General features: G+C 41.3%; 1 protein-coding gene across 1 annotated transcript in view; it reads right to left on the minus strand.

Moving 5' to 3' along the window:
* zgc:172282 (leucine-rich repeat and fibronectin type III domain-containing protein 1-like protein) overlaps positions 1–16,457 on the minus strand; it is a 102,430-nt gene that overhangs the window by 29,389 nt on the left and 56,584 nt on the right. The window contains exons 7-8 of the mRNA XM_037462308.2: positions 16,277–16,434; positions 15,429–15,809 (exon numbers count right to left, since the gene is read on the minus strand). Coding sequence (XP_037318205.2) covers positions 15,429–15,809; positions 16,277–16,434 — 539 coding nt within the window. The remainder of the gene's footprint in view (positions 1–15,428; positions 15,810–16,276; positions 16,435–16,457) is intronic.

Consider the following 16,457-nt stretch of genomic DNA (forward strand, 5'->3'; position numbering starts at 1 on the left):
CACAAAGGCAGCAAGAGAGAGGGGATTAAATTCATTTTAAGTGCAGTGTTGACAGTGGAAAACGTACAAAACGTAGCACATAAATCATAGATTCAATACAGAAAGGTAGAGATGGAATGAGGGAAATAGAAGAGAATACGTTAGAAGGGGAAATGAGGTAAGATACATGTAGAAGACAGAGAGAGGGAAAAGAAAATGAAATATTATGGAATGAACCATGTTGACACCAGGGAGCTTGTATTTAGTTCAGCTGGCGGATTAAAGCCTAATTTTACATCCATCTAAGTGGGCCATAGGGGAAGAGAGAGGGGCCAAGGCCGATACTTCTTAATGGCTTAAGAGTCTTGTAAGGCCCGGGATAGACTTTGAGTTCAATGACAAGTTGTACTTGTTAGACACTGGAGGTTTTAGGGGCTCAAGAAAAACAGGTTTTCAGTTTAATACAGCCAAGCAGAAGATCCAAGCCTGCTAAATCCTTCAGGTGTAATGAGGTGCGGGTGCTAAACAAATTCATTTGTATCATGTTTTGCCTTCTCGCTTTAATTGAATGCAAAATGCTGAACTGAGGCCGGGTGAAGCCCACTCAGAATACATTACGCAGTCTATTTAGACCTTCATACTGTACAGTTTGTTCATTTAATGTTGTTATATTTTTTTGGTATATATTGGTATACATAATCTATCATTTATATTTTGCATGCAGATGGTGGGACAGTCACTCAAATTAGGAGCTTTTCACTATCTGTACATACAATTGATAAAATGTATAGAGACCCGTCCTGAGAAATTGAAAAGTTCCTATTTGAGTAATCCGCCCCTGCTTGTATTTGTAACGCATGCATTAAAACAGACTCAATCACGTTAACCAACACTAACTGTGGCAGGTCCCACAGTACACCCAGAATTTTGCCTTTTTTGCCTGTAAATGATGATATATGTGATATTAAAAACAGGTGGTATCAATGATTCAAATCAAAAGTGCATAGAGTGACTAGACAAGGAGTTAAAGAGAAGAAACAAAGAGCATGGAGTTCAAATTTAAAAAAAGAGAGAATGGTAAAATATGTGCTCCCTTGCGCTGACGGGAGCTGGCTTGGTCACATGTTACACCCTCATACCAGTTGTCTTATATAGCAATAACACTATTGAACCAAAATGCATGCGCGCAGAATACACCGTCGACCTCCGTGTACACAGATGGCAAAAGCAACACACACTCACCTGCCTTTACATAATTAATACATACTTCACTCGACGTGCACTCGGATACAAAGAGCAGGCACTCATGCATTCATGTCTTCAAACCAAGAGGTCGATCAGCCATTATTAGGCAGAAAACCGGTCAGTCCACGTCCAACAAACACACATTCACAAATTCAAATAATAAGCAGAAGGATAGACGTCAGGAGGTAATGATTCATGTCTTCTGCAGACTTACTGTATTTTGAGATCTTACGACTACCGGCATGCGATTAATCTTTGAGTGCAGGTCGCTGCCGTAGCTTTGTGTTAACAAGAAAAAGACAATTTAATTAAAGATAGTGTAGCAAATGAAGGAGGAAGAACAAAAAGACATCTACACATGGCAGCACTGGAATGGGCTGATTAAAAGAGACCGCAACTGAGACTTCGGCCTATTGGAAGTGACTGGGCGGTGTTTTCAACAATTAGCAGAGATTGCTCAGTGCCCGCGTGGAGCCATTAGCTCAGGACACGAGAGAGCCATACGATGCTTGGGCTTGAATAAACACAATCAAAATGTACTTGCTTCTGACATTAAGATCTGTCGACCTTTAAGCGCTGCATGCCCACTGGCACTTTGCTCAGCAGCATGTCCAAAGATCTACGTTATAGCAGCGAGGCCACAAATGACGAGAGGCCTCTACCCATCAACCGCTGTGAGTGAAGCCCTAAAGAGGTACCTTATTTGGATAAAATAAGGTTGAATGTACAATTAACGTCTAAACCAATTAAGAATAATGAATAACCCCGTGCAAAGCAATGTCTTTATTTATTTTTTACCATATGATAACAAACAACGCTTTCAATATTAATACCTGAATGAGTTCACCACTTGAAACAACACTGTGGGCCACGTTTTTTTTTAGTCTTGATTAAGTCGTCAGAGCAAATATCTGTTCAACTATTGGTCTCCTCGTCTCCCAGTGTGCTACTGCCTTCCCATTTGCATTGATGCTTTTCTTTTGTTCTTTTTTGTTCCAACAGTAATTCACCAGTAATTGCCGTAATTGATCTCAAAGTTCACCTCTTTGCCGCACCAAGGAGAGAAGAAGGTGGTTTCACACGTTTGCGTTAAATGCTAACTATGCTCATTATGTCAATGCTGATGTTAAACTCGTATGTTGTTTAATCAAAATGTGTAATGTAAATCTTGTAAGTACAGCTTGGGAAAAAAGCAATACTGTAACCTTGTACAAATGCAACAGGCTTTAACATCTTCGCTAATGAGGCCAACTGCCAGCATGTAGCTAATTGCATGTACTTCTATTTGGTCAATCTCTGACTGAATAATTGGAAAAAAAAGATAATTTTTTTTCCCATCTTTATAATCAGTTTCGGGCTTTTTCCGCAACGGAGACTCGCTCTGACGCTCTCTCAGAAATCAAAGGAACACAATACAACCACAGTTCCAGGCCCAGAAGAGTTGTTGGAGCCCCAGACTGCCCGTTGGATCCGGGCATCTCTCCAAACTCAGCAAGCCAGTTCTGTGAAAGTGGTCACCACAAGTGCATCTTTGCCCGTTTGTTTACCAACATACAGAAGGCTTCTCAAACCCAAATTGATTTTTACATCACGGACTATAATCCCGGAGCAAACTACACAGATGAGTACATTTTATTTGCATAGCGTCTAGTGCTCAAAGATTTAATATTTTATTTGATATCATTTCCATTAAAATCAATCTTTAGGAAAATTCTACCTGGCAGCAATCTGTCCAGGTTTTAAAGGTCAATATAACTCTTAATGTGTGTGTTGTTGTGTGTCCTGTGTTAGTGGAAGTTGTTCCACCTGCACCGCTCAGTCTCAAGGAATGAGACCGGTGTCCTCGGGGCTGAGGAGGATGCTGATTCAGTTCTCTCGGATTCAGTATCTCAAAGCTGATCCTCTCTGTAGAGCTAATCTACACAGCGGGTCCTTCTAATGAGGCATCATTCCCTCTTCCATCCTCCGACCTTATCTCCTTTGCTCCATCATTTCATCTTTCTTTTATCTTGCCTTCTCCTCCACCCCCTTTGTCCCATCCATACCCCCGGTCCCCGTGCTCTCTCCCTCTTTTATCATCTCACTCTTTGCCCTTCCACAGTCCTTCGATGTTTTTTTTTTACTTTTTTCTGTTTTTGTCAAGTCACTCTTCTTCTCTCCTCACCTCTTCCCCTTCTCCTCTTTCCTCTTTCATCCATCCTTGACTCTGACCTGTAATTCCTTCCAAACTTTCTGAAGGCAGCGCTCAACATGCTTTCGTCGTGCTCGTATATATACGTCTTTGCCTTGCATCTCAATAATATGAGAGTTAATAAACAAAAGAGAGGTGAAACTCAAAGTATTCACTTCTTTGAAGTTCTTCTAGGCGAGACCTGATAAGAGCATCAGGCGAATGCCGTGAAAATGTTTATGCAAACGGGGATCAAAGGACGCCACACTTGAGGCTATATTTGTCTGCTCGAATGAAATGATAAAACAGCCCATGAATGGCGTGCACGTGACAGGAAGACGTCGTGAGCCAGACTATGAATGTTGTTCGTTATCAGCGGTGCATCAATGGAAATGTTAAGCAAAATGAAAATGCAACCCTGGGTGGAAGGAGATATTTCGGGTCTTCACGTTGGTAAACTCCCATGTGGGTTGCAAAGCTATTATAATAAATGTGTTTTATGGAAGGATTCATCTACATTTGAAATGCAATGAATAACATGACAGCACATTTAACAAATTAACAAGGTTATGATTTATATTTACGGCCATGGATGAGCCAAAACCTCTCATGATTAGCGAGAGTTAAAAATAAAATATGAAGCACAAAAAAAATTCTCAGTGCTGTTGCTCCTAATTACTTTTACACAATGACATATGAGCTTATATCATCCACATCTACACAGTCTACAAGTGACTAATATTTAATGTGTAGGTTTGCATCAAAGACATGTTGCAGAATCTTCTGAGAATAGCCACATTTCAGTCTAATTTTTTAAGTATACAGCCTCCAATTCAGGGAAGCATTATAGTCCTGGCTACAATAAGGAACAACCACTTAAAAATACTGCAAACACAACTTTAACTGTCTTAATGTTAGTAAAATAAAAATACTATAAAAATGTGTCCATTTTATTTCTCTCAGACAAAGGCTGCCGAAGTTATCGCAAAAGTTGTTTTGTGTCTTTCAACGGTAACAGACTGTCACACATTACAGCACTCACAGGCTAAAGGTTCCCCTTCATCCACACAAAAAGGAAATTGTACAAATAGACAACGTATTTCCAGACTCATTACACTTTTTATCATAGGTGTGCCATTTTCGGAGCAGAGGCTATAAAAGAGGCTAGAGCTTAAAGGGTTTTAATAAACAATTTAAATAAATTGAATTCATCCATTCATGCATCCATTTTGATCAATGTATTGGTTTAATACTGTGCTCTGATACTGTGGCGTAAAAGACAGAGCGTTTGAGGGGAGGCATTTGTCTGTATTTCTAGAATGAATCTTTGATTAGAAGATAGAAATAAATAATATAAGACACCTGAGAAAGGAGTAAGAGCACAAGGGTATGAATAATGGAGTGATCAAGTAAGGGAATAACAGAAAGAAAGAGGAAAAAGGAGAAAAGGAGGCAATCCCAGTTGTATGTTTCAAGTCTATAATAAATAAGATATAAAAACCAGGCCATTTTGTATGCTACTCCTCACAAATGGCATACCCAGGATAAAAAGGAAAACTTTCAGGTATCCATCCCTCTAAAACATGGAGGTACCAAATACATATAAGTTATAGCCTGGTGGGTATTTGTGGAAAGTTTTACTTTGATAAAGTGATGCAGAACAAATCTAGAGAGGCTTTAGTACAGGCCTCACGTCATGTGGTGGAATCTCGATATTTGTTTAGTCAGTCAGGCTGCGGCCGATTTGCACGAGAAATGATGCTCGAGTGTAACGTTTTTATTCCAAAATCGCCCTCGATCCTCGTCATGTACAAACAGCTTTGATATCCTTGTAGCTCAAGCATTTTCAGACATATGTGGCATTATTATAATATGGGTTTTTTATGGTCATTTTTGGAACTGTTAGGTTTGATCCACTCCCGAATCCACCACGGCCGTTTAAGGGACTAACAGGTCAGCAGAGATGAATCGTGATTGAATATTACAGTATTCTTGGGCAAGCTGATTATTAATAAATGATTTATTTACTCATATTTCAATGAGTGTTTCAAGATGCAATCCACCCACCGTCTCTCAGCTCTTATCCCTACTTAACATCTAAATCCCCTTTTTCCTCCTTTCCCCTCATCCTCTCATGTTTCCCTTTGCTTTGCTCCTCCCCCCTCTTGCCCCGGTCTCCTCCTTTAACCCACTGTCTCTCTCTTTGCTGTATCCTTCAATAATTTCCTCCTCTCGCTCCTTCCCTCATTGTCTTTTTTTAATCAAGCCTCTTCATCCATGAAGGGCTGAAGGCTGTGTGCGTGTGTGTGTGTGTGTGTGTGTCAGGGCGTGAGAGGAATGTGAGTATTGGACCAATGATTAGGAGAAAACAACCTAGGGAGGGAGGGGGTGGGGGGTGGGACAGACCGAAGATAATTAAACATTGATTTGGGACTATGATGAGAACGGCAACAAGCCGCCAAACAAGGGGATTATAGGTCAGGCAGCCGACAGCGTTCTGCTGAGCTCTGCAAGTACCCAAGACACAAAAAGGAAAGGGAGGCCGAGTTAGGAAGCAATAAGTGAGGAACGTGCAGGGTATGGTTACAGGTCCAAGAATAGAAAGAGGAGGAAGTATGGAGATGAGAAAAAGATAAAAGCAGGAAAGCAAAGGGACATAAAATGAGAGCAGCAGAATTGGGGAAGGACTGAAATACATTTTGAGTGAGGCAGCACGAAAACAGGGATAGAGCGAGCTCAAAGACTTGGATATAGGAAAGAAGAGTATAGACTGATGGGTGAAAAAGGAAAAGGAAAAGGGCGTAACAAATTAGAAAATAATTTGAAAAGATAGAGGGAATAAAAACTTAGGAATAGCCTACATGAAGAAAGACAACAAGAAAAGATGACTTAATAGACTTAATACATAGATGGACTTAACCTCTCTGATCTACTCCTCAAGGCAGGAGCATTTGTGTGTGTGTGCGTGCGCATGTTTGCATTTGCTGAAAATAATTTGTCATTAGGCCCTTAAGCTCATTAGTACGTATGCATTAGTACATATGGCCGACAGCAAACTGACTCCCTATCGCCACCAGTAGGATTGTGGATTTGTGCACGAGCGTGCATGAATGTGCGCGTGCTGCACGATGGGTCATATGTAGAAATGAGCCGTCAGAAGTTTAAACCTACTGTGTCAAAGGGGAAACTAGGATTAAATATGTGGCTGAAAGCCATGTGTTTTATTAGCCATATGATGTATTATTTCTTTCTGCAAGGCCAAACGCATGTATGCAGGGATCACTCATTGCAGTCATTTAGTGTGTAACCGGGCTAACTCTTTATTCATGTCACCCAATTTACCATAGAGAGTTGATATTCTTGTTTTTTCAACCTGCATTTAAAATAACTACACAAACAGTATGTGTAACATTAGTGAAGGGGGTAAAGCATCAATGGAGAGCAGTTGTTTCAAATGAAGCGTCCATGTCATTGTCTTTTTTTCAACACAGGCAGGCCTTCATTCTCACACACTAAACTGCTTTACTGAACAAAGAGTTCTAATAGTAACCCTGTTACTGGCTTCTTTCCCTTGAAATAGAAATGAGCTTTCCAAGATGCAGTAAAACAACCCCTGATGTACGTGCCCGTCCCGCCTCTTGTGCGACCAGAAAAGGTGTGAGGCCTTTAAACTGCAGCCTTTGTTGAACAGCTAAAAGCTTCCCAAGAGTTTTGAGCACTAAACATTCTAATATCTTACACATAATCCCTAAATATGTGAAACGGTAATTTTTTTTAGCAACCATATATTTCATTTGGGGCAATAAACTACAACCATCACAACGTATTTACTATATCAAACCTCTTATCGGACAGATGGATGCACATCACACAAGATCATGCTTGTCTGCGATTTAAATAGTGTACGTGTGAAAATATAAATATGTAGGCTGCATGCACCAGCCTTCTCAAACACTCTCTCTCTCTCTCATTTCCCCATCCTGGCCGACACCTCAGTCCACCCAGCTTTGCCTGGGAGGCTCGCATCACCAGCTTCAGTTGCTATTAACCTCCAAACACCCTTTAACCACTCACCAACCCACACAGACACACTTTAGTTTGAACTACTTGTGCTGTGACATCAGTTTAGTCATATTTCAGTTTAATAATCCTTGACAATTGACTATTAATACCGTAATAAGCGCTCAAAATGGATTTCAGCCATCTATACTTCATCTATTCATTCAGAAGGAAACTGATGGTTTCCTCGATCAAATTAAAATAGACAATGATCATCTGTTAACCCTTTTTTCCCCTGAGAGTGGGAAGAAATTGTCCAATTAATGCATTAACAGGTCTGATGATTGTGTCTAACAAATAATGAGACATTAGTGTTTTGAGGGGTAAGAAACGTTTAATTTGGACAGAAGCACATATCTAATATGCAGCTGTTACTAAAGCATGTTTCCACTCACTAGATCTTGACTCTTGACTGAGCAGATGTGATGTGTCTGACCTTCATCCAAAAAAACTACAAACCACGGACAATGCAGAAAATGATGGGAGACAGCGGGGTCACAGGCAGCGTTCTGCCATCAGCGTGGGCTTTTGTGGGTGTGTTTGTGTTTCCTTTGACTGAAAAGGGTTCACGTCTCTCTGCTCTTGCGTGGAGAAGAAAAAACAAACATTCACACGTACAGAAATTGTATCCCACACCCACTCGAGGATGTACTCACTTGTAAGTCATACGGATGGACGATGGAGAGTGTTTTTGAGAAGAATTCATTACGTGGTCTTCTAAAGCTCTAAAGCTATTCATCATGTTTGTGAGCTTATGTACGGTATGTGTAACGGGTGCTTTGCATTGATGGCATAAGATTACCGCACCACCTACGCACCTTGGTGGTCACGCTACAATGGAGTGGAAGGCTGGCACAACATAATGTAGAAAAATAAAAAATCAACATTGTTCAATCAAACCAAGATTGTAAGATTGTTTCAATATTTTTGATACAAATAAACCGCTCTCATCACTTCCCTTTTTGATCGTTCTTGATGAACACATTCAAGTGATATTACTGAACTAAATCATACGATGGTAGTCACACCACATCAATGTTTTTGTTTTTGACTGTTGGTTTGTCATTAAGTGACAGAAGGTGGGAATTGTTTCATTATAGCATCGGGTTGAAAGATACAATGCAGGGAACTGATCCCCTGGTTATTTGAGTGGTCCTGTAAGTAATAGAAACATTCAGCTGCACCTTCTTTGGTCCCTTATAAGCATCACCATGGTTACAGGCATCACTCATAGCAATGGCAAGGCAGCAAACAGGAGATTGACTCCATTTCCGTGTGCTCATCTCATTCTCTCTTGTGAAATATGTAAAGCACGTATAAAGACTCACTCTGGATGCAATGCAGATCACTTATTGAATAAATGTCAACACCTCAGATCCTTGTGACAGGAACCTCTGCATCACATTGCAATGAAAAGTGTAATTTTAGGCAGATAAAGCTGGATCATTGCTGGGCCATATAGTGCAAGCTGAGTGAATGCCAGGACTATTTGGTTAGATAATGTGCAAATCCCTGGTGAGGCCTGCGGTAGAATCTAGGCCATTGATCCTTTTTGACCTCTCGCTTGTCCCAAAAGCTCTCCAGCAGAATGAATCTACACACACACACACACACACAAACGCACACATTTTTATATGCCAGTGGGTTGAACTGCAACCTGTTGTTCTCAACGATTCAAACAGCAGAGGGGAGAAAAAGTCTCTCTGTTCAAACAATCACCATTACTGGATTGAACTTTGAGGGATAATAAAATGCAAATAAAGAGGAATATGTATATAGATGAAATACAACAGAAAGAGGAAATAATAAAGGCAGCAAAGAAAATGAACTTTAAAGGCATCGACTTGAGAAGATCCCATCATTAATTCATTCAATTTATCCAGATATTGACATTTTACGGTACTGAATTTGAATCATCCAGGGGAACGAAAAGTAGTCTTTGCCTCTCGAGAGAAAAAAAAATACAAAAATATTTCTATGTTGGTCAGGGAAAGTATGGTTCTCAAATTTTAAAGTAAAACAAAATGTGATGTTCTTCTTGTCACTTTTCCCTATTTCTCTATTTAAACGTTCACGGAGAACTTTTGTCTCCCTCTGGATCTCTTTCTGTCATCTATAAATAATCCTGATCAAATAAAAGCAGAAAACTGCAAATATTTAGGAAATATAAATATTAGTTTTGTTAAAATAAAGTAAAACAACACAATGATTTTAGGAGCCACCCCTGCACATCCAATACGTTAAAACAATAAAATGTTAAAATTCATTCATTGTGGTCTTGTTAATGTTTTAATCTTTACATAGTTGCGTTGATGGAACCAATTCGACATGAAGGTCACTGTAAGCAGATCCAGTCTGACTTTAAGTAACACACAAAGAAGGACCCTCGCGGCGAGAAGAACTACAGACAGCTAGAGAGGCCTCCTTCAGAGGTCTGCTGCCATTGATGGCACCAAAAGTGCCTTTTTCAGACACGTAAACACACATCACACGAGTACACATTTGCACACTTGAAAAAGGCATTGACCGTATTAGTCAGGGGGTGTTGAAGAGCATGGCTCAGACACAGGGTTATATTATACACTGCCGATCAATACACTGCCGACCAAGTCGGAACACGCAGACTCACGCATACACTCTGTGCTGTAATGGCATTGATCGTGAGTGGTCGGGGGGGGGGGGGTTTGGAGACTGCGTCAGGGAGCCATTTTTATCCTCTGAAAAAATCTGGACCACTGGTGGTATTTTATCACAACAAAAATGATAATAAATGATACTGCCTTTTCAGATAAAAGTTAAATGAACAAGATGTTGTTAAAAATAAAGAATATTATAAAAAAATGTTAACGCAATGTGCTTTAAAAGCTGGATAATGAAAAAATCTATTCTGATTTCATCAAGATACTATGTCACAAAGATAATCCGAAAGTGCGACATTGAACACTTTTAAAGATATGCTGTTTTTATGTAACGGAGAAAAGCTCAATACATTAGTGAAGCTCCAGTGGCTCTCACTGTGGCACCGATATATTGTTTTCCTCTTCCCTCCGCCACACCGGCCTCTTTTCTCTTCATGTCTCTGTGGCTGACCCCTCTTAATGGATATTGAACAAAGAAAGACAGCAGAGACAGAGACTCTAAACACACATGGACACACTCAGGGCTGTTTGTTTTTTTGTTTTTTTTTACTCAGAGCTGGGCTGGTGCAATGATCATACATGACGGTTTCACACTCATGATGCATTGATGTTGCTATGCAATAAAGCAGTGGTTCTCAACTGGTCTGGCTACAGGACACACCATCCCCCCTTAATGACAAGTCGCGACCCAAATTGAGGAACATTCTCAACTTCTCAAATTTATTCAAAATCAAGTTCATAAGGTGAATTGTATATTTTATATTCGGGATGTTTAATCATCCTAAAAACCCAATGTCTCCCCCATATCAGAATGGTTTGACCCAACCTGGCACACGCTGCTGAAAACATCGACGGGGAAGCCGGCACTCCGCTGCATTGTAAAAGTCCCTTCAAAATAAAATCACAGGATGAATTTTTTTGTGATTTTTTTTTTAATTCTAATTTTTATTTTCCCATGCAAAGACCCGGGACCCATTAAAAACGGGTTGAGAATCACTGCAATAAAGTATGTGGATTGGGTAATATGGCTCAGACACTGATGTTGATAGACATTTAAGAATAGCGTAGCTCAAGCTTGTGTTATTTGTGTGCTGTACCTCATTGCATATTTACCTGTAAAGAGATCTCATTTTTCATTTGACAGTGGCTTGTTAACCCTGCACTGAATCTGTATAACTTCTGATAAGATCTCGTTATGTTTTTTTTTGTTGATCTCTAAGTTGTAATTCTTAGAAGTCCTGATTGACTTTGCAGTACTTTTGGTGACCACGTTAGCGGCAAGCACGGTTTGAATACCACAGGCTGGGTTTGCACTGCCATTACCGCATGTTGTAGGGGGGAGACTGCTCCCACAAACAAGTCTGTACCGTGTTCTTTTGAATAAACAAGTGAAATATTCTCATGTCATTTATCTTACTTCTACTTCTGTCGCACACCATGAAGCTCCGCCCCCCCCACACACACACAAACACATGCACAGACACGTGCGTGGGCACAACGCAATTCTTTGCCAAGGAACTCAGTTTACGGATCCATCGATTCATCTCAAAGGCACCGTTTTTAAAACGATGTGGTTGACGACACCCTTAAAAATGACTTTACAATACGTTCAAAATTTTCCAGCAAAATCACATTTTGCTTTAGAAGGCAATGCGAATCGAGCAACCCCTTAACCCTAACACAGCACTACGCCACTGCCAGGGAAAATCACAAAGAGAGCATTATCCCGTGTAAATGAATGGCCACTCAATGAATGGCTGTTGCAGGAAGAAAGGTCTGTTGGATTTCTGTTGAAGCTCTAATATTTTGTTTCCAACAAAGTTGAACATAATGTTACTTGGCAATATGTGAAAGTTAAAAGAACACTTAGAGACACATACACTCACCGGCCACTTTAATAGGTACACCTGTCCAACTGCTCGTTAACACTTAATTTCTAAGCAGCCAATCACATGGCGGCAACTCAGTGCATTTAGGCATGTAGACATTGTCAAGACAATCTCCTGCAGTTCAAACCGAGCATCAGTATGGGGAAGAAAGGTGATTTGAGTGACTTTGAACGTGGCATGATTGTTGGTGCCAGAAGGGCTGGTCTGAGTATTTCAGAAACTGCTAATCTACTGGGATTTTCACGCACAACCATCTCTAGGGTTTACAGAGAATGGTCCGAAAAAGAAAAAACATCCAGTGAGCGGCAGTTCTGTGGGCGGAAATGCCTTGTTGATGCCAGAGGTCAGAGGAGAATGGCCAGACTGGTTCGAGCTGATAGAAGGGCAACAGTGACTCAAATAACCACCCGTTACAACCAAGGTGGGCATAAGAGCATCTCTGAACGCACAGTACGTCCAACTTTGAGGCAGATGGGCTACAGCAGCAGAAGACCACACCGGGTGCCACTCCTTTCAGCTAAGAACAGGAAACTGAGGCTACAATTTGCACAAGCTCATCGAAATTGGACAATAGAAGATTGGAAAAACGTTGCCTGGTCTGATGAGTCTCGATTTCTGCTGCGACATTCGGATGGTAGGGTCAGAATTTGGCGTCTACAACATGAAAGCATGGATCCATCCTGCCTTGTATCAACGGTTCAGGCTGGTGGTGGTGGTGTCATGGTGTGGGGAATATTTTCTTGGCACTCTTTGGGCCCCTTGGTACCAATTGAGCATCGTTGCAACGCCACAGCCTACCTGAGTATTGTTGCTGACCATGTCCATCCCTTTATGACCACAATGTACCCAACTTCTGATGGCTACTTTCAGCAGGATAAGGCGCCATGTCATAAAGCTGGAATCATCTCAGACTGGTTTCTTGAACATGACAATGAGTTCGCTGTACTCAAATGGCCTCCACAATCACCAGATCTCAATCCAATAGAGCATCTTTGGGATGTGGTGGAACGGGAGATTCGCATCATGGATGTGCAGCCGACAAATCTGCGGCAACTGTGTGATGCCATCATGTCAATATGGACCAAACTCCCTGAGGAATGCTTCCAGCACCTTGTTGAATCTATGCCACGAAGAATTGAGGCAGTTCTGAAGGCAAAAGGGGGTCCAACCCGTTACTAGCATGGGGTACCTAATAAAGTGGCCGGTGAGTGTATATTGTCTCCAAGTGTATGTGTGTATGATTGTATATGTAAATAGTTACTGTGTTCCTGTATATAATGCACACCAATTAAGAGTTGTGTTGTGTTTTGTTTTTAATCAGATCTTTGATTTGTGGGCCTCAGATGCGGTTCCCTTCACGGTCTGACTTAAACAGTTAAATAATTATTGTGAACATCGGGACAACGCAATAATGTGAGGCCGATATGATTAACAGATACCGCACAAAGACACATACACGCCAACATTGACCTGCAATGAGGGTTATTTGTACCCACGGGGGGCTGCGGTGCCGACTAACTGCATCCATCCTTGAACGTGCCGCCGCAGATGGGAGTTTGCTATGCAGGAAGTGCACAGACATGCCTCGAATTGTAAGAGGCGGCTTGTCTCCCACAGTTAACTTAGCTGTCGGAATATATACAAGCGTCCTCCAGCTTAGAAATAATATCGTGATCACTCCTCAAAAGTCCACCCCAAGAGACATTCTAGCCGTTGATAAAGAGTAAAAAGGCCAAGCAGAGCTAAATTGTTTGTCAGATAATCCTGGGGGGCAGTAAAGACATTTTTTGTTTACTTCTGTCAACAGCAGACAGAGTGATGGTTCTTCATTCGGCAATACTATTTGCACCATTTGAAAAAATGACTTGTCCGTGGTAGTATTAACCTGTTAAAAACCAGCCTGTGGAGGGGTCTGGGAGAAGACTTGTCAAATAACCGCCTAAATGAATTCCCTAATCACTATACTTGATGTCACATATCCTATTAAACAGCCAGGACCTGGGTTACCAGTTGATGTAAGACATTCTTACATGCTCTAAACGCAACTAAACTAAAAAAATAAATGACTACTAGATGTCAACATTTCTACAGCGCCACCTAGTCATCCCACTCGCCCCATTTCTTTACAACACTGTAAAGACTCACAATAACTCTGATGAAAACTGACAACGCGAAGATTACAGATCTATACAAGCCAAGTCCTCTTAACCAGTAACACATACACTAATATTTACACATCTGAACAAAATGCATATGTGTTCCCTTCTATTTCCTCACAACAATTGTTCAAATAGACCTTGTGGTTGCACAGATATACTTTTAAAAATGGGCATGCAAGTTTTGAGTAGAAGCCTAAAATATTTGCCTGTTAGCAACCAGTCGCTCATAACCAGATCTGGGAGAGTTCCCAACCAGTTGCCATGACAACTCAAAAACATATGAAAACTCCTGTGAACCCAAAATGAAAAGAGCTTTCTGAGAGATTTGTCTAGCGTTTTCTTTATTTTTTTATGTAGGCGAAAAAATGAAAGATTCTCCTATGAAATCTCTCTGAAAGACATACAAGTGTCCTATGGGAGTTAACCAGATGTATGTTTCACTTTTTGCAACTAGATGACTGCAACAGTCCCCCATTAAATGTTTTGATATTAAAATGAATGTTATTCTTTATGAGAAGAAAGCACAAATTTGAACATTCATAAAAGTCCCCGAGGTTCAAATGCACAGGTCTACCAGGTCCTGCATGCCCTTCCTGTAGGGCATAATTAATATGATTTGCAACACAATGACCTTTACACCTATTCAAAGGATGATCATTAGGTGAGGTCTCATTTTAAAGATAACACATTGTGTGTCTGCAATCACACCACCATTGAAAAGGCCTTGTTCTCTGCATTTAACCTTTTCCACACAGTGGGAGCTGTTAGGGGGTTGGGTGTCTTCCACGTGGGACATGGAGCGGCCGCTTAAACTGACTAAAGTAAGGAATGTAACAATGTATGCTGAAAATATAATATTCATTGAGCAATTATACAGAGAAGAGAAATTAAGTTGCAACGGGATCAGCACATCAACACGGCACTGAAGGGAGTCGATAGAAGAATCGCGTTTGGCCTCGGCCCAGCAGACCCAGCAGTGGCTCCGTTCCACTACAGATGTCTTTATCATTTCAGCTGATTAGACGCATATGACTGGATGACTGGCCAAGCTCCACTTGCATCGTCTATCATCTGCTCTCGTTCTCATAGCAGCGGCTGATGCCTCCCTATTAAAGCGCGCACAGCTGCAGACAAACACACTCTGAGCTCGACTCACGCAAAAACAGGCAGAGAGATGCTTTTTGCCGTTACTCCTCAACGAGTCAGTCACCGTCAGCACTGTCACGAGGACAGCCAATGAAAAATCATTGACAGGCGGAAAGTGAAGTGAAAGTGTGGATAGACAGACCTGTAAACCAGCGTGTCGTCCCCTGAGCTGTTGTACTGGACCTGGAACATCCTGACTCCAGTCAAGGAGGTCTGACTGCTCCATCTAATGAGGGCAGAGTTCCCAGTCAGTTCCACCAGTGAGACCCTCCGGTCGGCCGCTCGGGACTCGTTGTTAGGCAGCGACACCTTGGACGAGGTCAGGATGTCGGAAGGGGCGGGCTCAGACGACGGGTCTCGGCTGCGGCTTGTGCTGTTCGCCAAATGGGGCATCGCCGTGACAACCAGCTCCACCCTTCCGGTTGATTCGCCTGCTGCGTTGGAGGCGATGCAGGTGAAGTTACCCGAATCCTTCAGGGATGTTACATTGATCTCCAGGCTTCCATTGGGGAAAACCAAAGTTCTGAAACAGATTAACAGTTTTCATGAAGTGAATAAACAGTGCGTACACGTTGAAACAGAGATACTTTCAGTTCACTATTACAAAACAAAATATCAATTTGAAAAAGTGCCTAAAAGATTTAACTTTCAAACTACTATTAGTCTTTTTATTGCTACCTTCTAAACCCGATTCATAGTATGACCTACTACTAAAGCCAATGCAAACATTATGTGAGACAATACTGACTTTTTAACTTGAATACACACCACACTGAGGTTGACCAGTAAAAGGAGGATTATTTAAATCACTGCTTTTCTTGCACCTATCATTCGGGTTTGTCTAGTTTTTGACATTTTGTGTCACATGACCTAAATTAAGAATGGTCACATGTTTTTTTTCCTTTAATTTAGAAAATTTACAATCAAAAATGGGGAAAAGCCATTAATCGTAAATGATACAAGAATATAACATCGTAAACTTCTTGGTACCTTGAGCCATTAGATATAAGTCGCCCCTCGGGGCTGATCCAGTGGACTTCGGGCTCGGGGTCTCCATTGGCTTTGCACTTCAGGCTGGCAGGCTGGCCTTCCATGGCCACTGTGTGAGGTGACTTACGGGTCAGAACTGGCGGATCACAAATAAACTCCTAACGGGCAGAAAGGCATACAG

This window comes from Pungitius pungitius, chromosome 3 (genome assembly GCF_949316345.1).
Source record: "Pungitius pungitius chromosome 3, fPunPun2.1, whole genome shotgun sequence".
Classification (NCBI taxonomy): Eukaryota; Metazoa; Chordata; class Actinopteri; order Perciformes; family Gasterosteidae; genus Pungitius; species Pungitius pungitius.